The sequence below is a fragment of the Rattus rattus genome, chromosome 5 (genome assembly GCF_011064425.1).
Source record: "Rattus rattus isolate New Zealand chromosome 5, Rrattus_CSIRO_v1, whole genome shotgun sequence".
Classification (NCBI taxonomy): domain Eukaryota; kingdom Metazoa; phylum Chordata; class Mammalia; order Rodentia; family Muridae; genus Rattus; species Rattus rattus.
This window is the reverse complement of record NC_046158.1, coordinates 135,339,290-135,361,893: the sequence shown is the minus strand read 5'-3', so window position 1 is coordinate 135,361,893 and position 22,604 is coordinate 135,339,290. Positions and strand designations below refer to the sequence as shown.

Below are 22,604 nucleotides of genomic sequence, written 5' to 3'. Positions count from 1 at the left end.
TTCCCATGAGTTGGGCATATCCTATTCTGTCAAATCTTTCTGAGATTCGTCATTTTGTCTGACACTCAACTAAACAGTACTTTCAAACATGGGTGCTTCCTTCTACAAACTAGCTTCGTCTTCACTGTTTGACTAAAGGTAAGTACTACGGGAATGTCTTTATCCCAGCAGAAGGGATTAAAGGTGGGTGCTAAGGGCTGAGCCGTACCACAACTGGAAACAGGTTTTTCCCCCAGTAAACACCACAGTCTCAGGGCTCACCGTGTGATCAAATATCCTTCAGCAGATGGCTGCTTAGCGTCTAGGTTAGAGCTTGAGGCCTGCCACAATCCAGCCTGTAACCTTGGCACCAACCTTTGCTACAATAGACCGGTTCCCCAGCAGTGAGCTTAGCAGCACTCTCAACTTCCCCATCCCCGAAGGTCAGTGGGTGACTCATGGTCCTTCTGTTCATCCTCACACTGTCTCTAACTCATTAGTGTGTTATTTGGTTCTTGTTTTGTTTACAATGTACATGCACGTGTATTGGCATGGATGTGCTATTGCACACGTGTGGAGGTCAGAGGGCAACTTACTCACCTATCTGTGGGACTGGGGGATAGAACTCAGGCTGTCAGGCTTTGCAGGAAGTGCCTTTACTTGCTCAGGCAAATCACCAGACCTACTGCATGGTTCTTATCAGTCACACTTCAGGTTGGCCTGGGCATTCCTTTTCCTTTTCTTTTTTTTCTTGGTTTTTCAAGACAGGGTTTCCCTGTGTAATCTTGGCTTTCCTGGAACTCACTGTAGACCTAGGCTGGCCTCAAACTCAGAGATCCTGCCTCTGCCACTCTGAGTGCTCGATTAAAGGTGTGCACCACCACCACCCAGAGGAAATTTTCTTATGTAGCTTCCCAGTTAGTCAACATACCGTGTAGTACGTTCATGCCACCATATAAAAATCAGTAAGTCTTCCTGAGTTCCCTTGATGCCCTGCTTCCACCCATCCACATAAGCAGAGACAGCAGCCAAGGACTGATGCAAAGACCTAGGATTTACTGTTGAAGGGAAGGAAGGGAAGGGAGACACCGAAGACAAGTGGCCAGGGACGCTCCCTTATTCCATACATTCAGGCTGCTCCTGCCCAGGACAGAATACCCACATGTTGTTGGGTCTTCAGGCTTAGTGTAGATCATGGCTGCTTCATCAGGTAGAAAGACAACAGATGCCCTGTAGTCAGGGCAAGGCACTTCTTGGGTAACAGTAGGTTAGCAAGGAAATGTGACTTGGCTCGCTCCCGTGTGAACTGGACTCTTCTCCAGCCTGGAAGGTTCTTGTTTTCTTCCTGGGACTGTCGGCTGGCTGGGTCTCTCAGGTTGGGTAACAGCTAAATCTTGCCTTTGGCAAATCTGTAGCTGGGTGGAGGGCTGTGACCCTCTGCAGTCATCTGATGTACCACCTGGCTTGCATCCTGCCCTGCCTATGGCTACTACCTGTGGGTATTTTGAGTAGTGTCCAGACTGGGATGTAGGAATGGCGCTGGGGATGTCAGACTCTGATTCAGAGACTCATCCAGCTTTTTCGTCTCGGCCTCCAGAACAGTGGCCTCAGGGGCCTGGGCCACGGTGAGGAGGGAGTGAGACAGGCTGTGATGCAGGCCTGCTAGCTCACGGCTGGTCTGCACGGATCGTGCGATGTAGTCCTGCCTCTGCTTTCGCTCCAAGGCCAGTTGGGCTCGCAGCAGGGCTACCTGGTGGATAGGAAAATCAGGGACAGCAGTTGAGGGCTTTGAAGCTATCCAGGCCCTTGTGCTCTGTGCTCTAGTGGCTCATGGCTCCACACTGAAATCAACCCTGCTACATATATGAATCTCATAATCAGGGGCTAGGGCTAGGGAAAGGGCCCCATGGACTCCAAATCCAGTGATTCTCAACACTGCCTCCAGTTATGATGGCTGGTTTAACTGTCAGCTTAACACAACCTAGAATCACTTGGGAAGCATCTCAGAGAGGGGCCATCTCTTCCACATAAACGATGTGAGCCCTCAGCTCATGCAGTGGTGCCACTCCGTGGCTCTGGGTCCTGGACCATAGGGAGCTGACAGTGGTCGTGCCCCTCTGCTCTCTGAGCTGCTGATGTGATGTGACTAGTTGCTTTAAGGTCTGCAGCCGTGAACTCCCTGCTATGATGGACGATTACCTGAAATTAAAACTAGAAAACCCTTTCTCCTGTACATTGTCAGCATATTTTATCAATGTATACAGGACAACAGGTGACACACAGAGAGCTACAAGCAGCAATAAAACTCAACAATTTTTTTTTAATTTTTAAAAGATTTACTTTTAAAAAGTGTGTGACTCTTTTGCCTGCATGTACATGTGTGCATCGTGTGCCTGGTGCTGCAGAGGTCAGGAGAGGGCATTAGATTCCCTGGAACTGGAGTTCGTGGATGGTTGTGGTGGGAACTGAACTCAGGACCTCTGCAAGGGCAACACGTGCTCTTAACCACCGAGCCACCTCTCCAGCTCATCACCAAAGCTATTGAAGGCAAGTTTACATGTGATAAACACCCAGAGTCTTAATTTTAATGATTTCCAGAATGGATATGTCTGTGCATAACCACAACCTAATCAAGATATGGGACGCTTTAATACAGTAAAAGTCCCATCAGACATTTGGAAGAAAACATTCCGACTTAACTAGAATGGTGTGAAACCCCAGTATTGGCATTTTTTCAAAATTCCTGCCCGGGTACTCGAGCCTTCAGCAAAGGTTGAGAATCACCAACTAAACATGCGTGCCTCAGCTGCACGGTGAGGTAAGCAGACAGCGGGACGTGACTGGAGAGTCAGGGCTGTACAGAACTACTGAGGGCAGAGGCAGCAGGGAGCAGAGCTGCACTAGGAAAAGAAAGGGCTTCTCTTGCCCCAGGCTGAGTCAGGATTGCGTCTCATAAATCTAACAAAATTAAAACCAACAGGCAAAGTGCGAGAGCCAGCCCTGACAGTAATAACTGCTGACTTCTGAGAGAGGCTCAGAAGTCAAATTCTACACTTCTCAAGGCTCCTCGGCAGAGGTGGGTGGAGGGAGAAAGGTGTGGGGAAAGAAGAGGGTGGGAACCTTAGGGAAGACTCTCCAGGCAGGCAGGGAGGCACCGATGTCGTCTCCCTGAGTGTGGTGGCCTGCTGGAGCCTGGCTGGGTGCTCTGCCTACTGTGCTGTCGGAAGTCCTGCCTGCCTACAGCCGAGGCAGAGGCCAGTCACTGCTCCCTGGTCCACTCTGATCTAGACACCCTGCTTCTTCCCCTCTGTAAGTATGGATGGAGGCCGGCCTGGACTTCTTCCCACACTCCAGGTGGGGTTGGAACTGCAGCACAGTTTGCCTCCCATGAAGGTGAAAGTTCTCTGAATGCCAAAGCCACTTCCTTTCTCCAGCTGGAGAGAGGCACCGGGCCAAGCACATAACAGACACTGAGCCTTGTTGCCTGCATGATGAGAGGGAAAGGGAAATAGAAAGTGGAATCTCCCAGAACATACCTCTCTTTGAAGCTCAACCATAAGCATGCTGTCCGAGGACCCCCTCTGACTTCCTCTCCCATCCTAGAAAACAGATATGGATCCTGTTACCTGGGCTATCCACAGCACCCCACCTCTGCCCCAAGGCCGGCTGGGGTCCCAGGGGTCTATCCACTTGGCAGGTCCTAGGAGTGCTGAACTTGTCATCCTACTTCTGGGGGTCTAGGCAACATCTGAGGGACAGAAGCTCAGAGGTACCTGAGCTCAGACTGAAGCTCAATAGGGCGTCGTTCCAGGGCTAGGGGAGGCTGAGGAGGACCCACAGCAGCACAAAGGCAGCATCCTCTGTGAGGAACTTTTGTATTTAACATAAGGGTTCACAATGGATCTGTTTTGTGGCAGCCGTGGGCTATGAGCCAAAGATATAAAAGGGAAGACAGTGTCTGCTCTTGGGAAATGAGGTGAAGCTGGAGATGTTCAGGTCTCTCTCTCTCCCATACTGATGGGCATGCCAACCTAAGGCAGCCATAGCTAAGAAGGGCAAACACCTCTCCAAACGCTTTCCCTGAAAACGGGCCTCATGCCAGGAGCTATCAAGAACCCTAACTTTGTAAATTCAAAACCAAGCGCTCTAAGCGAGCTGCAAAGCTGTGATCCCACTCCTGGGCATGTCAAGGGCTGGTAAGCATGACACAACTCCTGGACACCAGGGACTCTGGTTCACCCAAGGTGAACCTGAGACGCTTGTCTGGGAGTGAGTGGATCTGAACTAAGAACGCAGGCCCACTATCTCTGAGAACACACTTACCTATGTAGGATTCCTTCTGAACAAGGGCAGACTAGGGCAGACAAGCCAGGAGGGCTCTGGATTAGCTAGAGTGGCTGTCTCTATACAGAAGAGTGCTGGGGTATGCGCTACAGAGGGTGGAGTTAAGGCAGGTAAGGGCAGGAAGAAAAACAGGTAAACCTGCTGTGTGGGGGATGAATTCATTGTTTCTCTGGCCTCCAGCGACCCTGCCCGTGATGCACGCAAAGAATCCCTCTTCAGCTTCCTCCGCTCTCGCTCCACCTGCCAATATGCAATCGAGAAATCACAAGTGCAGGCTGAGAGCTAGAAGCCACACAGGAAGTAAGACTGGGCTGGGGAGGGCATACGGTAGGGTGCAAGTGCTCCTGGCAGAGGAAGCAGGCTAGCTCTCAGGCCTTGGAAGCAGAGGCTAGCTTTGTGGGCTGTTCCAGCTCTGTCATGACTACCCCACCCCTGGTGGTGACCAAGCACCCATAGCAAAGCACAGTTGTGATTTAATAAAAGTGATTCAGAAACAGCAGGAGGAATGGAGACACAGGCCCACGGGGTCCCAGCGGGAGACGGTGGAAGTTACTGACCTGCTCCAAGGTGGTCCGCAGCTGCGCATTGTGGCACTGCAGCTTGCTCCGGTCAACTTCCAGCTCTGCCACCGCTTGCTGCAGACGTTCAAGCCTCTGTCTTAACTGTTCCTTCTCCCCCACTCCAGGACTGGGCTCAGCCTCTATTACCTGCAGGGGAGACCTATGATGCTCATCTGGGGAGAGGAGCTGGAGGGCAAAGGGACCAAGCTGACAGTTTGGGTTCAGAGGCACATTCCCAAAAGACAAGTGGTTGACAGGGCTCCTCCTATGCCACTGGGCCCCACTCACCTCTCCAGGCTCTGTGTCCTGTCCAGCTTTGGGCCCCTGGTCTGCTCTGCTGGATGAGTGTGGGCCACGTGACTGCTGCTCTTCCAGAGCCTGTCTGCTGAGTACCAACTCCTCCTAAGGTACAGGACAAAAGTCACACTGTGCCAAACCGTGTCCAAAGTTGTCTCATCCTCTGCCCTCTTCATAATCGAGCCATGCTCAAGAAGGGAGACAGATCTGCAAGTGTGTGTCGTGTGTGCAAGTGTGGTGTACGTCTGTGTTTTGTGTTTGTGTGCTGTGTGTGTATGTATGTGCTGTGTGTGTGGTGTTTGCGTTATGTGTGTGGTATGTTGTGCGTGTGGTATGGCACAGGGTCACAGGAAAAGCATGAGTCAAGTGTTCTCATCAGAGTCCCTGTCAGACTGTCAGAGCTAATCCACTTCAACCAGATGTCTGACTTTGGGTAAGTTCAGGTCTCTGGCATTTTTCAACCCTGAAATGAACATAGGGTCAATTCCTTCTCTGAGGGAGGTTAAAAGGAAAACAATGGGACCCGGCATATAAAACTGTCGACAGTGTGTAAATGCTAAACGTAAAGAGAGGTTCCTAGCGCTCACATGGCCTGGCTCACAACCACCTCTAAGTCCAGCTCCGGGGATGATCTCTGCCCTTCACAGGCACCTACTACATGGAGCACACACTCAGAGAGACATGCACACGTGCTCTACCAACAGCCAGGCAGTAGTGTCGCACACCTTTAGTCCCAGCACTTGAGAGGCAGAGGCAGCCTGGTCTATAGACTGAGTTCCAGGACAGCCAGGGCTACACAGGGAAACCCTGTCTCGAAAAACAAAAATATGAAACAACTGGCCCCCACCACAAAGCGCTGTCTCTGAGAGCTGCTTCTGTAGGGTCTGGGGAGGGGAGGAAGCCAAGTGCCCCTGATCCTCATGTATAACGTACCCGCACGCCCACATTCGTGAGTCCCAGGGACAGTAAGATGGCTCGGTAGGTGAAGATGCTTGTCACTGAGCTGATGACCTGAGTCCCATCCCAGGAACCCACACAGTGAGAGGAGAGAACCAACTCTCGCTAGCTGTCTTGACTCTCCACAGGTACTTCTGAGGTCCACACTGCTGATGGCATCGGTTTCACTCCTCACCCACTGGCCCACAACTGCCTGCTAGATGTCTCCTCCACGGCTCCACGTGCCTCGCTCCACTTCCATGGAGCCAATGTTCACCAAGCCCATGTTCCTCAAGCCTACTTTTCTTTATTTCAGTGGGTGGGACCCTGGTGCTGCCTCTGTCCTTTCCTTATTCATACCTGCCATTTGAAGTCTCCCTGGACCTGTCAGTCCCCCTTTGGTTTGCCCAAGTCTGATGTCGCTCCACATGCTGTCCTGAGCAGTTTTCCTGAGCTTGCCCTAAATCTTCCATCCACTTCCCACTAGTGACCCAGTCCTTAGAAGTCTCGAATGCCATGGCTTCTGCTGTCCTCTTCTCTTGACAACACCATCTATGTCCCAGGTGACTTAAACCTCCCTCATGGGTCTTCCATTTGGCCCTTCCTCTTTGTTTCCTTTCTCCAAGAAAGCCCTACCCCCACTCTACCTGGCTTATTCCTTACCAGTCCCTTCCAACCAAACCTTAAACACTACCTTTACCAGGAAGCTGTTAGTACCCACCCTTGGAGGCATGGGTGTCCCTGCAGCATGCTCACAGCACACTGAAGTTCCGACCAGGCATGGACGAGGCCGACTCTAGCTGCTCATCTTCTCTGCTAGCTCTGAGGTGTGGCGCTCGCTGTCTCAGTTTTCCTGCTCTGAGGTACCACAGGCAGGCAGCTCTTGAGCTCGGCTAATGGCCTTGTTCCCTGCCCTCCCTCCGCCTCAGGGTGACTCACCTGCAGTCTTTGTTGTTCTGATTCCCGCTCTAGGACAGAGGCTTGTAGGAACATGGCTATCTCCTGCAGACTGCTGATGCTGGCCTTGCTTTGGGCCAGGGCCAGGGCCAAGCCCTGAGCCTTCCCCCTCCATTCAATCTCCCTGGCCTCTGTTTGCCTTAGGGCATTCTGCAGCCGCTCCAGGTCCTGCTGCGCTAGGAGCAGTTGTAGAGATGGCTTCTCGGCTGGGAAGGACCTGTGGCTTGGGGAAGAGGCCTCCTGATTCTGCCTTTGCTGGGCCTCCCTCAGCATCAGAATCTCTTCTTCCTTTTGGGCTACAGTCAGCTGTAGCTCCTTTAGGCTCTCAAGAAGTCCCCGTGTTTCCTCTTTCTCTTGCTCCAGACTTTGCTTCTCTTGGATTCCATTTTCTTGACTCCTCTGGGCCACAGCCTTCTCTAGTAGCTGCCTCTGCTCATCCTGTTGCCTTAGCTCTTCTTCCTTCTGGCAAAGTTCCTGCTGGAGGTGCTGCATAACCTCCTGGTGTTGGAGAGCCTGGGCCTGGATCTCACCTTCCCGAACCCTCAAGGCCTCTTCCAGCTGCCGGGCGCGTGCCTGGCAGGTGTCCAGTGTAGCTTGCAAGGTGGCAGTGCTGGCCTCGAGAGTGCAGCTCAATTCAGCCTGCTCAAGGAGCCTCTGCTCTTTCTCCTGCAGGGCGGCTTGGGCTTTGCTGAGGGCCTCCTGAAGAGCCTCTGCCTGGCCAAATGCAGCCTCCTCCTGTTGGCGGGAATACTGGTTTTCTGCTCGCAGAGCCTCTAGCTCTTGCTCCTGTTCTGCGAGTGTGGCCTGGGCCTGCAGCCAGCTGTCCTGCAGGGTCCTGGCTTCTGCCTCATGTTCCTGGGCCTGTTCAGCACACCGTTGCTGAAGGGCCAGCACGGTCTTCTCGTGTTCCCGAGACTCAGCTCTTAGGTCTCCCAACACCTCCTCCAGGGCCCGTACCTGCCGTCCCTCTACTATTAGTTCTTCCTGGAGCCTTTGCACCTGTCCCCGGTGTTCTTCCAGCTCCCCCTGATGCTCCTTCAGTGTCACATGCGCCTGCTCCAGCGCGGCCTGCAGAGCACTTGTCTTCTGCTTCATGTTTTCCTCCTGGCCCCGGGTCTGCTGCTGTTCCTGCCGGAGGGCCTCTAGTTCATGGTCCCTCTGGGCCAGAGCTCTCTGCGCCTCCTCCAGCTGACCCTGAAGCACCTGCTCTCTCAGCTCGCCCTGTTCCTTGGCTTCCTGGAGGCGCTGCTGCAGGGTTGCCGTCTCTTGCTCTCGATGGGTCAGGAGCAGGCTCGTCTCACCCACCTTCCTGTGCAGCCCCTGGAGCTGCTGTTCCAGCTGGCCCATGTGCTCCTGAAGTTCCTGGATGCGCTCCTGCTGGCACTCCACCTCCTTCTCCTTATCACGCAGGATCAGCTTCAAATGCTCCAGGCTCCCTCGCTGGGCTTTACTCGGGCTCTTTCCATCCTCTGCCCGCTCCTGCATCAGCTGCCACTGAGAGGCCAGCTCCTGGCCACGTTCTCTCAGGGAATGCTTGATCTGTTCTAGGTCCTCTTCTAAGATCTTGGTCTGCAGCGTCCTCTGATCTTCCAGAACCTGAATCCTTTCCTTCTGCAGCACCAGCTCCTGGCCTTTCCTCTCTAGGTCCTGAGTCAGCTGTTCTTTCTGCTTTTGTAGCTCCTCAATCTGCTGGCGTTGAGACATCACCTCCTGGTCCCTCTCCTGCAGCTCTTTCGCCAGACGGGTGCTATGGTTCTCCAGCTCATGGAGCTGGCTGCTTTGTGCCTGCAGCTCCTGGCTCCGTTCTTCCAGGTCCAGTGTGAGGTGGGTTAGAGCCACCCTCTGCAGTTCCCTCTGGCCCTCCAGTTCTGTGATCACCTTCTGCTGGCCCTCCACTTTGCGATGGCTTTCCTCCAGCTCCAGGGCCAGGCACTCCAGTGTCCCCAGTTGCTTTTTCAGATCCTGAATCTGTCCCCTCTGGGACTCAATCACTTGAGCCTTCTGCTCAAGGTCCAGAAGCTGGTGTTCCAAGACACTCCTCTGGGCCTCCCGGTCACTCTCCAGTTCTCTGATCTGGTCCCGCTGCACACTCAGCTTCTGTTCCCGCTCTTGGACGGCCATGGGAAGGTGTTCCAAGACGGACCTGCATTGTTCTAGCTCCTGAATCCGTTCCTGTTGCAGGTCTACCTCCCGACTGCGCTTCTTCAGGTCCAGGGAGAGCAGCTCCAGAGCAGCCTTCTGCATTTCCCGCTGCTTTTCCAGTTCCTGAACCTCAGCCTGCAACGTCTCGACCTCCCGTTCTCTGTTAGACAGGGTCTGTGCCAGGAGGGTTAGATTCTCCTGCAAGGCTTTCCCCTGAGCCACCTTCAGTTCACCCTGCTCCTGCAAAGCCTGGGCTCGCTCCCGTTCACTCTCGATCTCCTCGTTTTTCAGTTTAAGCGCAGAGCGAGCTGTTCGCAGATCTTCTTCCAGGACACCAGCTGCACTTGCCTGAGCCCGGGCTTCTGTCACACATGCTTGCAGATGCTCAACCTGGGCTGACAGCTTCTCCTTGGATGCCTGAAGCAACTCTCGATCATTCTGCAAACCAGAGGCAAAACGCCAAGACAAGATTATTTCCTTTTTTATGGGGGTTGAGACAGTTTCTCTGTGTAGCTCTGGCTGTCTTGCTCTGTAGACCAGGCTGGCTCCAAACTCACAGATCTGTCTGCTTCTGCCTCCCAGATATCGGGATTAAAGGTGTGCATACTACTGCCAACAAGATTATTTTCTTGATACTGTTACCCTAACCCTGGCCTCTTCTATGGCAGCAGCAGTGACCAGGCCTTAACAAGTACTGAAGAAGTAATGTATTCCACTTACAGTGATCCCCATAAAAGAGCATCCCTACCACCTTCCAAAGCTCCTGTGCCCAGGGGAGATAGCCTGGTGCAAAGAGGCATTCTAGATCCTGATCTTGTAGACCAAGGAACAAGTCTCAACCAATTCAGAAAAAAATAGAGAAGGTTCACCATGACCTTGACAACAGACATGTCTAAGCAGTTCTCCCCAGGCGCCCTTCCCTAGACCAGCACTTTACCTGAGCTTCCATTTTTTGTAGCTCTGCCTGCCGTAGGCGGCTCTGTAAGGATGCCATGGTCTCCTGCAAGTCCCTTAGCTCAGACTCCAGGGAGTTCTGTTTCCCTTCCCACTTGGATTTCTCTTTAAAAAGAACAGAGGCGTTGGAGGAGTCAGGTGCGTGGTCACAGGTGGAAGAGCACAGGTGCAGGCGGAGGCAGGTGCAGCCAGGAGGAGAGAGTTACACCCCGCGCCCTGTACCATCCCTACCTGCCAGCACACCTGTGTTTGCTGCCAGCCTTGGCCGGGCCCAGCCTGCTAATCATCCTAACCCGTCCTCACCTGACACATCAGTTCTCCAGAGGACAGTTAGCTGGTAGCCAGCCCTCCTAGCCCCAAACTATCTAAGATTGTGGGAAGTTCCTAGAAACACTCAAGCCTGAAGATGCGTCAGAGCCAGCTGTCTGTAAGGGTCTCAGGGAACCCTCGAATGACTAAAGAAAGGCTCAAACCCACCCAGGTTGACCTCTTTCCTTCTGCAACAGAACTCCTCTCCTTTCCAGTGGCCACCACCCCTCTGACACCCCCACCCCCCACCCCCAGCATATGACAGCAGGTTCTTCCCCACTTCCTTCCAGGCCTTTTTTACAGTAAGTTTATAATCACCCTGTCCTCAAAGGCTAATTTAGAGAGTAAAATGGGAGATGATAAAAACCATGGAGAAATGACAAAAGAAACACAAATCTAGGTTCTGACAGTTCTGAACTGGGGTTGCTAGGATTTGTGCTTTAGCAAAAAAGTAAATAAATAAAACCTCCTGTCTGGGCTGATGAGTTGGCTCGGGAGGGGAAAAGCTCTGACTACCACAGTGGGATCCCCCGAGAACCTGGGAGGTGGAAGAAGAAACTGATGTCAACAAATTGCCCTCTGACCTTCATGTGTGCCATGGCGCGCATGCAAACACATACACATACACGCATACACATACACATACATGCACACACACACACACACACACACTAATAAAAATAAATAAAAAGTGTGCAATTTTAAAAATGCAGAGACTAACAGCAGCCTAGGCAGCAACTTCTCTCAGTTTACGGAACCTGTTCCTTCCAGCTCCTTCCTTGATGGCCACAGGAGCTAAAGGAATGCGGTAAAGGAGTTGAAGGGGTCCTATCCTTTCTGGGCGTCTTATCTCGTCTCCCACTCCTGTGCCCACCTGCGCACCTCACCTTCCTGGCTCTGTGAGAGCCGTCTCTGCAGGTCTTGCAGCTCCGAGTGGACCTGGCTCTTCTGGGCCTCCGTGTCAGTCAGGCGCTGCACCAGCTTCTGGACCTGGTCCCTTAGGTCATCCTGGGAAAGGGAAGGTGGGGTTGAGCTCCTGTTCTTCACACAGTTGTCCCACAGGAGCTCAACCTCTGTCCCTTCTCTGTAGCCCTTGCCGTTATGACCCGACTCTAAACCTTCCTGATGCTATAACACTTTCCTCATGCAGTAGTGACCCCAACCATGAATTATATCTGTTGTTACTTTATAATTGTGATTTTGTTACTGTTATGAATTGTAATATAAATGTCTGTGTTTTCCCAGTCCCTGTGGAGGGGTTAGTCACTGAAATCCTAAAGGGACAGAGACCCACAGGTTGAGAACCTCTCCAAATTCTCATGCATTTAGTTCCCTGGAAGGAAGGTAAGCCTGATGGGCACTGGGGCCCTTGGGCCTATGTGTTGTTATTTTAGTCTCATGTAGCCAAGGCTGGCCTTGAACTCCTGATCATCTTGCCTCTACATTCTAAGCACGGGGATTACAGACACTCAAGGTCCCATACCTGGTTATCTGCCCAAGTCTTTAAATTTTGGGATGGGGGTGGGATGTGGTCTCAATAAACTTAGGCTGGTCTCAAATTCTTTTTTTTTTTTTTCTCTTTTTCTTTTTCTTTTTCTTTTTTTTTTTTTTTTTTTTTTTTTTTTTTGGAGCTGGGGGCCGAACCCAGGGCCTTGTGCCTGCTAGGCAAGCGCTCTACCACTGAGCTAAATCCCCAACCCCTGGTCTCAAATTCTTAATCCTCCTGCCTCAGCCTCCTGAGTGCTGTGACCACGCCTGGATAATTTCTTTTGAAATAACTGTTCAGTGTCCTATTACAGGGCACAGTCCTTCCCTCCCCATAGCCTACCTCACTCACAGTTTAGACCAGTTGCCTCTTCTCCTGACACTCCCTCCCAGTTCCAACCATGCTCTAGCTATGTCGGAACCAATGGCTTATCAGTTCCACTAGCAGAGTGCACTTTGGGCTCCACCTTGGAAGGGCTTTTTTTTTCTTTTTTTTTTTTTTTTTTTTGGAGCTGGGGACTGAACTCAGGGCCTTGCACTTCCTAGGCAAGCGCTCTACCACTGAGCTAAATCCCCAACCCCTGGAAGGGCTTCTTGAAGGCAGGTTGGGTCTTTGTGTTTCTGTGTCAGCAGCTGAGTGGCTGGTGCACAGGTAGCTCAGTACTGACAGGTGCATGGTAAGGTGGAGTAAGTTCAGTCTTAAGCCTAGAATGTTCTTATAAATAGTGATTCCATATTCCCCAGTTTACTTGACTTTTCTCAGAGGATCTGATACTAAGAACACATTCACGGATGAGAGGAAATGACACAAAACAAAACCCACATGTGTTGAAGGTTTACAGTTCACAGGGTAACTTCAAGATTCACACTCACAGCAACAGGGGCATGAAGTAGTGTGTGATGGTGGGGGTAGCGGAGGAAGGGGACACATTATCTGCCCTACTTCCCAAGAGAAAACAGGGCCCAGGAAATCCAAATGCCCTGTCCTATCTGCAGGACAGTAAGTGACAGAGGTGCAGAGCTCAGGGTGACTGTCCTGTGGCCCACTTCCTCCATCACAAGTCTGTCTCAGCTCTACAGGAGAAGGAAGGACGACAGGACCTACCCGGGCCTGCTGGGCCTTCCACAAGTCCTGATGAAGCTTCTGGAGAGCCAGTGCCACAGCCTCAGCTGACAGTGCAGTCAGGAGGGGCCCTCTTTTTAAGAGTCTCGAAGCTCCGTTCTGATCTGAAGAAAAGGGGAAACTCTCCTCACCGGGCTGCCACAATAAGCAGCAGGCACCCCTCCCTCCCGACGGGGTCTTGGCAGTCCCAGCAGCTCCCTCTCCAGAGCATCCCTTCTGTGGCTCATCCACACTTCCCATTGGATAACGCAGCCCACAGGCTGCTATGCTTTCAAATGTAAGTTGCAAAATTTTTTTATCTTTTTTATTTTATTTGCTCATTTATGTTTTTCTCCAAGACAGGGTTTCTCTGGGTAGCCCAGGCTGTCCTGAAACTCACTCTGTAGACCAGGCTGGCCTCAAACTCAGAGATCCACCTGCCTCTGCCTCCTGAGTGCTGAGATTAAAGGTGAGCGTCACCACTGCCCAGCTTATTTTTTTATTTTTATTTTTTTAAAAAGACAGGATTTATGTAGCTTGCGCTGGCCTGGAATTTACTATATACTTGAGGAAGACTGCACTCTTAATCCTCCTGTCCCAGCTCTCACTCGAAGCAAGTTCCATCATGCCCAGCAACTCACATGTGCCTCAGACTGGTGGAGCTTAGAACCTACAGTGTCCTGAGTGCTGGGGGTGCAGGCAGTTGGCCCACGGTTGACTCTTTAAGTTTGTAATCTCCTTAGAAAGGTCCTAAGATGGACTTTCAACACTTTCATTTTATGGTCAAGAAAAATCAAGTTCAGAGAAGTTAGGTGACTGACTTACTACCAAACAGACTTGGGTTCAAACTCACCTGGACCAGTTACAGCACCTGTGGCCTTAGCCTTGATGCTATTTCATAAGAGGAGCTACAGTCCCCTCCCTTCCCCCAGTTATGCCCCACAAGATGGCTTCCTCACCTGGATCAGAGCCCCACGGAGTAGGAGCAGAGTCACCTCCACCCCTCAGCTCAGGCCGACTCTCACATGCAGACCCCAGGGCCTGCTGCAGGACAGAGTAGAGGCTCCTCAGCTGTGCCTGCGCCTGGTTCTCTGGCTGCTGTTCTGCAACCAGCGCCTCTAGCTGGGCCTCAGTGCTGCGCAGCTGCAGCTGCAGTTGGGCTGCCTTGGCTTCCTGGGCCCACAGAGACGCTCGCACTTGCCGCTCTGCAATCCGAGAGGCCTCCAACTCCTCCAGCAACTGTGCTTCCCGGGCCACAAAGTCAGCCTCCTTTTCCTTCACCTCCTGCCTCAGGAGTTCCACCTGCCAGGAGGAAGGAGAGTCCTGAGCAGTGGCACCCTCTCCTTAGTCCTCCCACACCTGACCCCACTTGGCAAAGTGGGAAGAAGTCGAGCAGGCTGAGCTCTGTAGCAAGTAGGACAGACCTGAAATGAGTTGTTCTGACAACTAGGGTTCCTAGGCAGACAGCAGACAGCCCTGGCTGTGACTGAACTCTGCTCTGAAACTGATAGAGCTAGTGAGACTGCATGAAGATGAGCAGGCCGACCTGTGCCCCTGCCAGTGTCTATGGTTCCTGTTCTCTCCTTCCTAACTCCATCTTGCCAGGTTCAGGTCTCACTGTGAGCAAACTGAGTATGGAAGTCCTCTTGCTGGGTATTTTTTGATACCCTCCAACTTCTTCCTGCTGCACTTTGCCAATCAGATAAAGCCTATTTGCAAGTGACTGCATGAGTCAGGTCCACATGGGTACTCTGTGAACTCTGGTCAGGATGTCAGGCTCCCCACAGGGACATTCTCTGAGTCAGGTTCTCAAGGCCCTGGCTGCCAGCCCTGGATCCCCCACAGCCAGGGATGCTGAGGTCCCAATCTCTCCCATTCTTTGGACGAACCAATTCATTCAGCCTCTCTAAGTGCAGCCCATCAGAAGATGGGACTCAGCCTAGTAGGGCACCTGTACACCGAGCTCTCTTTGTCCTTCCTGGGCCTCCTGGATGTCCTGGCGCAAGGAGTCCAGCTCCCGCTGTCGAACAGAGTCAGCTTCTTGTAAAACAAGGAGTCTCTTTTCCTTTTCCACCAGTGACAGAGTCAGGCTGAAAACAGGATAGAGAGGCAGGTCATTCTCTCAGGGAGTGAGACAGCGTGCCTCGCCCACCAATCATCGGACTGTATTAAATACGAACAGCAGTGGTGATGAGAGGCTCACGGGGAAAACTTAGTAGGAACACCTACTAAGGGCTCGTGGGATTGTCATGCATATGGAGACTCATTTCAGTACAAATGTATTCTTCTCTGATAAACTCCACACACATACTCGCACATTTCAAATTCACTACATCCAAACCTCTCGACCCTTTGAGTCCCCAATTTCCCACACAACCATCTCTCACTCTGTCCCCTGGCTCTCTGAGAGGCTCCAGTGTCACAGTATGGAAGCCATACCATTTCAGAACCCGCTTCGTCCGACCCACATGAGTCTTAAGCCCGTGTGTCTCCAGGTCCTTTCTTCTTCCCTTCCCTACTACTTATGGTGGCTCAGTATTGCTAACTCTCCCTTGGACAGCTACACCAGCTTCCTGACTTGTCTTTAGGACTCAGGTGTCACTATCAAAAAGACCCATCCCTTCTCAGACTCCTCAGGCATTCTGAATGGGCTCACCCCACTCCAGGTGCTTCAGGACATTACTGTCCCTTCTAACACAGCAGAAACTGGACTATGCTGATTTCCTTACTTGAAATCCTTGTAGTTTCCTGCTAAATATTCCTTGCTATGGACATAGCAAACAATACCTATACCACTCTCTGGGCATCACCATACAGGGCGTACTGCCTTCCATTGGCCTCGGGACTTCTAAGCATGAAATCTACTCTCACTGAGCAGAGCTCTTTTCCTCTGCATGGGTGGCTGTTTCAGCTTTCAGCACTTAGTATATTTATTTCTGTGTATGTAGGGCACATGGAGGCCAAAGGACAATCTTCAGGATAGAGTCTCTCCTTCCATTACATGGTTCCTGGAGGTGAAACTCAGATTGGCAGGCTCAGCACCAAGCATCCTTACCTGCTGAACCATATCGCCAACCCTAGCATTCATGTCAATCAATCAATCAATCGATCAACCATTTGTTTTCTTCTTTATTTCAGGGTTCCTTTGGGTCGCCCTGGCTGCCCTGTTTGTTTATTTTAGTGTTTATCTCTGTGTTTGTTTGTCTATTATCTGTTTATTTAAGGGTTTCTCTGTGCAGCTTAGTATTTGTTTGTTTTGGGGTTTCCCTGTGTGTAGTGCTGGCTGCCCTGGCACTCGCTTTCTCACTGTGTAGACCATGTTAGCCTCAGAGATCTGACTGCCTCTGCCTCCTGAGTGCTGGAATTAAAGGTGTGCACCATCATGCTCAAATTAGCATTCAGCTTAAATTCAACTTTCTGGGAAAGACTTTCCCTACATCTTTCTAAAGCAAGTCTCTCTCTCTCTCTCTCTCTCTCTCTCTCTCTCTCTCTCTCTCTCTCTCTCTTTCTCCCTCTCTCTCTCCCTCTCCCTCCCCGCCCCCCTCTCCCTCTGCACCTTGCTTCTTTCCTCCATACCGTGAACAATCTTCCCTACAGAATATATTCTACTGAAGAGGGAGTCGCACTGCCATCAGACAGTGGTGCATCAGCCAACGGTCTTCTCTAGTTACTAATGACTCAAGTATAAGATTTGAGGTAGAGACCATGTCCACTCCAGATGGCTACATGTATACCCTGGAGTAAGACCTGGAGGTCAAGACAGCCATGCACAGACCATGCCAGAGTGCCATGTGGAGAAATGTGGAGACAGAGACACAGTGAGAAGGAAAAGCCACCCCTCTGGCTGTCTAGCCTACCTGGCTTTCTCTTTCTCCAGTTCCTTCTGAATCCGGCTACATTCCTGAGCCTCTCTCACCTTCTCTTCAATCTCTTGTTTCACCAGCCTCTGGGAGTCATTATGGGTTACCAGCTGAGACGTTAAGTCTTCTACCTGGAAGGTGACGAGCATGAGGCTGAGAGGGCAAAGACAGGCCAAGAGGGAAGAAACTTCAGGCTCCTGTAAGCTGTACCAGTCAGGGCTGTCTCCACAGTTCTGAGGTTTCACTAGTCCTGACACTATTTTGTTTTCTTTACATTTACACGTTTATTCATTTATTTGCGTACACACTTAACACATGCCAAGACATGTTTGTGGAGAACAGTAGATAATTTGTAGAGTTAGTTCTGACTATCTCACTATGATGTATGTGTGAGCGTGTGTGCACATGTGCACACACACACACACATACACACAAACACACACACACACACACACACACACACACACACACACACACACACACACACACACACTTTCTTGTTTTGTTTTGTTTCGTTCTTCAAGACAGGGTTTCTCTGTGTAGCCCTGTCTGTCCTGGAACTCACTCTGTAGACCAGGCTGGCCTCAAACTCAGAGAACCACTGTCTCTGCCTCCCAGGTGTACACTACTGCCCAGCCACGCACCCTATTCTTAGTCATCCTGTTCTGTTCATAGCATGAGAAATGCTATGTAGATGCAGACATAAGTAAAAATCTTGGTTGAATACAACTATCCCAAAAGGCAAAGTGACGGACATGACCATTGTGGCCACACACAACCGTAAATACTACTTTTCTTTTAAACAAGAACTCAGAGCATCCTCTGCTATAGGCCTATAGGATGGAAAAGCTGTTTGGTAAACATGGCAAGGTGAGGACAGGACAAACAACCGAGACTGGCTTGCTTTAGAAAAGTCAACTTAGCGTCACTCCAGAGAAATGGAAAGCAGTGGCTGCAGTGTCCTGTAACACATCTCCACTGGAATCAAAATCTGCAGATGCTCATATAAACCACATAATGGGTTCTCTGTTCTGTATATATGGTTCTAAGTGTGTGTGTGTGTGCGTGCATGCACGCACGGGGGGGTCAGAGGTTAATGTGTGTCCGCATCTATCACACTCTAACCTTTTTTTCCTTTTTTGAGGCAGGGCCTCTCTTTCTCCTTAAGCCCAGAGTTTACTTTCAGCAAGACCAGTCAGCCAGTGAGCTCTAGAGACCATCCTGTCTGCCTCTTCAGCCCGCGTGTCAGCACATGGCATCACATCACACCCACATTTTCATGTGGGGCTGAGAGTCTCAACTCGGACCTCACACAGTACACCTGTTGATACCTTATCAACTGAGCCACCTTCCGAGCCTGTCCTTGTTTTAGAGACAGAATTCCACTGTGCAACTTAAACTGACTTCAGACTCGACAGTCCGCCTCTTCAGTACCGAGGTTAAACTGTACAGTCATTGAATGAAATCTATTCACATTCTCCTATGCATTTTAAACCATCTCCATATTACTTATCAAACCTAATATGATGTAAACACTACCTAATGAAATGGGAATGCTACCTGAACGGTTATTATATACTATTTAGAGAACCAAAAAAGGTCTATACATTACACTAAAATGTCTTCCCAACATTTTCAATTGGCCACTGGCAGAATGTGTGGATAAAGGCTAGTAATACAATCCCAGAACTTTCACAGATACGTGCTCAGCTCTGAACACCCTTCAACTCTGCACTTATTTCTGGCCTATCTCTGTTCTCCCTGGCTCAAGAAGCAGGACTCAGGTCCCCTGTCTGTAGAAGGGAGTAGGAAGGATTGGCTACATAGGGAAGGGCTGTGGGGCGAAGGTACCTGCTTCTGCAGGTCTATCTTGTCCTTCTGGAAGGCAGCAAGGTCGTCCCTGTGCTGCTGGATTGCCTCCTTCAGCTCTTGCTGTGCCCCCCGAAGCTGGGCCTGCAGCATGCCAGTGGTCTCCTACAGAAAGAGGAATTGGTGAGCACAGAGAAGCTCCACAGGAGCTGGCTGCTGAAAGCCTTCCTGTGTGAATAGTTGATGTTTGTTCCTACTGAGTTGACAGAAGCTGAGGCAGGAACTAGCAGTGCATACTCTTTCTCCCTCTATTCCCAGACCCCATCTCCCCTCCTTCCATGTGCCTGCATGGGTTCAGACATTTCTGGACAAGCCCTAGAGTTTGTAACTGTCCCTTACCTAGACCAATTAGCAGCTTCCTGAACAGATCCCTCTCTGAACAGATCCCTCTCTCCACTTAATTGCATAAACACACACAGACACACAGACACACACACAGACACACAGACACAGACACACAGACACACACACACACACACACACACACACACACTTCCACTTGGTCAAGTACTGCATTAAAAGAGATCCTGGTCAGGCATGAGGAGGCATGCCTATAATCCCTAGAGCTAGCAGAGGCATGTGGAAGACCCTTAACAGAGAGACCCTGCCTCGAAAGAAAAAGATATTCTGGGGTGGCATTGTAATTTAGTAGCTGAACACTTGCTTAACATATATAAGGCTCCAGGTTTGCTCTCTAGAACCACAAAAAGATAACAATAATTAAAAATAAAATATGTATACAGAAATATATAAAATCATGCATGATGGGAGATAAAGAAATAGCACTTGCTACTCTTTGCTTCTTCAGAATACCCAAGTTCAGTTCCCAGCACACACATGGTGGCTTGAAATGTCAGTAACTCCAGTTCCAGGGGATATGACATCTTCTTCTGGCCTCTGCACGTGCCAGGCATGAACATAGTACATATACATACATGCAGGCAAAATACATATAAACATAACATAAAAATAAATAAATCTGGGACTGGAGAGATGGCTCAGAGGTTAAGAGCACTGACCACTCTTCCAGAGGCCCTGAGTTCAATTCCCAGCACCCACATGGTGGCTCACAACCAACTGTAATGGGATCTGATGCCCTCTTCTGGTGTCTGAAGACAGTTACAGTGTACTCATATAAATGAAAATAAATAAATCTTAAAAATAAAAAAAAATCATGTGTCTCTCCTGTGCTTAAAATACCATTCACCAGTTTTCTACTGGCCTCAAAACAAACCCCAAGCTCCTATGGCTAAAGAGGGGTCCTGTCATTCTCTCCTTTCTTCTGTACTCACCCTAAGTTTATCACACTAAAGAGAGCCATGTACCTTCTTTTATCCAAGTCTCTGTCCATCTGTTTCAGGACCCTATGACAATGAAATCCTGTGCCCAACATGCCCTTCAAAACTACCCTAAATGCGTAAGGTGCTTGCTGCCAAGTGTGATGACCCAAGGTCAGTTCAGGGTCCTAGATGGTAGACGGAAAGAACCAACTCCTACAAGTTGAATTCCATACACATGCCATGCCATTTGCACATCACATGCATGCTACACATGCACACAGAGTAAATAAACGAATGTGATTAAAAGTAATTACAAACTGCTTCCTTCTTGCATTCAAGAAGCCCCAAGGTTTGGTCCCTAACAATACTTAAAACGAGGTGTTATGGTCCACACCTACAAGCCCTCCATTTGGGTGGTGGAAGCAGAAGTATCAGACCCAGGACTACCCTCCATACCTGCTCCTTTAACTTCTGAACCTTCATGTCCTGCCTCAGCCTTTCCAGCTGTTGGCTAGCATCTGCCAGCTCCTTCTGGGTCTGTAGCAGCGTCTCTAGGAGGGATACTCTCTCCTTCTCTGTTTCTAGCTGCATCTGTGGAAGGGCAGGAAGGGCAAGGGCTTCATGGCTCTGGGTTATCATATTCACCCAGGAGGCCATAGGCACATCAATCAGCTCTAAGTTCTTCCAACAATAGGATGAGAGGCGGAGGGCAAAGGAAAGTCTCAGACCATTAACTTAGATCAGGAAGTGCAAAGACTGCCACTGGTTCGTAAGCTGACAGGATGTGGTCAATGCTGGCCCTCCCTCAGGAAGTATGACATACTGCCTGCTTGCAGCTAACTGTATGCTAGTCTCCTCACAAGCAGCAGGGCGGTAGCTACATTCTTCAGGAAGCCCCTCGTAAGCCCTGCTCTTAGGAATGGAAGAGTAAGGGGTAAGAGACTGGGCATTCAGAGATCATAGGGTCCAACACGCCAAGCTGCTTACTTGGTACAGAGCGCTGTCAGCCTGGGTTCGTTCCTCTTCCCTCTGCGCACGGAGAGCTTCCGTTTCTGTCTGCTGCTCTCTCAGCTTCATTTCCAGCTCTGTTCTCTCCCTTTCGAGGGTTTCCAGGGTCTTATCCAGCTTCTGCTGCAGCAAGGCACGCTCCTTCTCCTGATCATGGAAGGAGAAACCAGTGAGTGAGAAGAGGAGGCAGGGGAGCTTGTCTGGATTCAAATCTCTTCACTGTCTCACTGTGACTTGGGCACTGCTCTAAGCCTGGTGAGTCATTTCTGCAGGGAGGTTTAAATCTCTGTCTCGCTAAAATTTAAAAGTCATTTGAGATTTAAAAAAATAGTATTTTAAAAAATGTATAAGCTGGGAGTGGAGGGCACGCCTTTAATCCCAGCACTTGAGGCAGAGGCAGGTGGATCTGAATTTGAGGCCAGCTTGGTCTAAAGAATGAGTTCTAGGGCAGCCAGGGCTGCACAAAGAAACCTTGTCTCGAAAAAACAAACCAAAACTAAACTAAACTAAACTAAACTAAACTAAACTAAACTAAAATAAATAAAATAAAATTGTGAACCATGCAACCATCATAAACACTAAACCTTCAGGGTCAAAAAGTCAACTATAAAAAGAAGAAAATCAAGCTGTTTGCTCCATCTAAATGTATGGCCACCAGAGAGCTGAATCTGTGATGTCAAAACAGGAAGAAATAGTCCATCACTGCTGGTTATCCTATAAGCAAGCAAAATATTTTGCTATTAAAAGTGCTACATTCTGGGGTTGGGGATTTGGCTCAGTGGTAGAGCGCTTGCCTAGCAAGCACAAGGCCCTGGGTTCGGTCCCCAGCCCCGAAAAAAAGAAAAAAAAAAAAAAAGGCTACATTCTGGGCCAGCAAGATGGCTCAAGAAGTAAAAGCAACTGCTACATCAGTTTGATGACCTGAGTCCTATCTCCAGAACCCATACTGGAGGGAGAGAACCAACTTAAGACCATAGATTATTTTGGTTTTGAATATTTATTTTTATTTATGTGTATACGTGTACCACATATGTATGTATGGGCACAGAGGCCAGAGGAAGGCTGTAAAGGCAACTGTGAATCACCTGAGGTGGGCGCTAAGGACCAGCTCAGGTCCTCTGAAGAGCAGACTCTCTTAACCACTGATCTCTCTAGCCCCTTGACCATGTTTTATGATGAGTTTTCTGGCAAGATGGCAGCCAAAAATTTGCCCATTTTTAGAATTTTGTGCCTAGATGATAACAGGTATTTGAAAATACTTGTTGAGTAGCGTCCACAAAGCATTTATTTCCTCTACCAAAATTCAGACATGATACCTACTGAAAGCCCCAAAGTAAAAGATTATAAACCTGTTGACTGATAGGTTAATGGCCTCAGATTCCCTGGAAGGAGTGACTGTCATGGTCACACTTGGATCACGGTGGTCCCTTCTCTCTTTCCTTTCCTACACAGACATACTACTCTCTTCTAACTTTCTTAAATTAAATAAATGTTTAGAGAGGGTCTCATTATGTGATCCTGG

The 22,604-nt window shown here is 50.0% G+C and overlaps 1 protein-coding gene across 6 annotated transcripts in view; it reads right to left on the bottom strand.

The window, feature by feature from the left end:
• Nucleotides 1-1,017: 1,017 nt before the first annotated feature.
• Nucleotides 1,018-22,604, bottom strand: part of Cep250 (centrosomal protein 250) — a 45,139-nt gene continuing 23,552 nt past the window's right edge. For all 6 annotated transcript variants that reach the window (XM_032904544.1, XM_032904538.1, XM_032904539.1 and 3 more), the window contains 15 exons: nt 21,062-21,229; nt 20,531-20,665; nt 18,777-18,899; nt 16,923-17,056; nt 15,017-15,155; nt 14,025-14,367; nt 13,069-13,190; nt 11,366-11,486; nt 10,153-10,274; nt 7,056-9,653; nt 5,172-5,285; nt 4,881-5,030; nt 4,462-4,563; nt 3,516-3,578; nt 1,018-1,729 (listed from right to left, as the gene is read on the bottom strand). In XM_032904544.1, the coding sequence (XP_032760435.1) occupies nt 1,469-1,729; nt 3,516-3,578; nt 4,462-4,563; nt 4,881-5,030; nt 5,172-5,285; nt 7,056-9,653; nt 10,153-10,274; nt 11,366-11,486; nt 13,069-13,190; nt 14,025-14,367; nt 15,017-15,155; nt 16,923-17,056; nt 18,777-18,899; nt 20,531-20,665; nt 21,062-21,229 (4,695 nt within the window). In that variant the 3' untranslated portion in view covers nt 1,018-1,468. The remainder of the gene's footprint in view (nt 1,730-3,515; nt 3,579-4,461; nt 4,564-4,880; nt 5,031-5,171; nt 5,286-7,055; nt 9,654-10,152; nt 10,275-11,365; nt 11,487-13,068; nt 13,191-14,024; nt 14,368-15,016; nt 15,156-16,922; nt 17,057-18,776; nt 18,900-20,530; nt 20,666-21,061; nt 21,230-22,604) is intronic.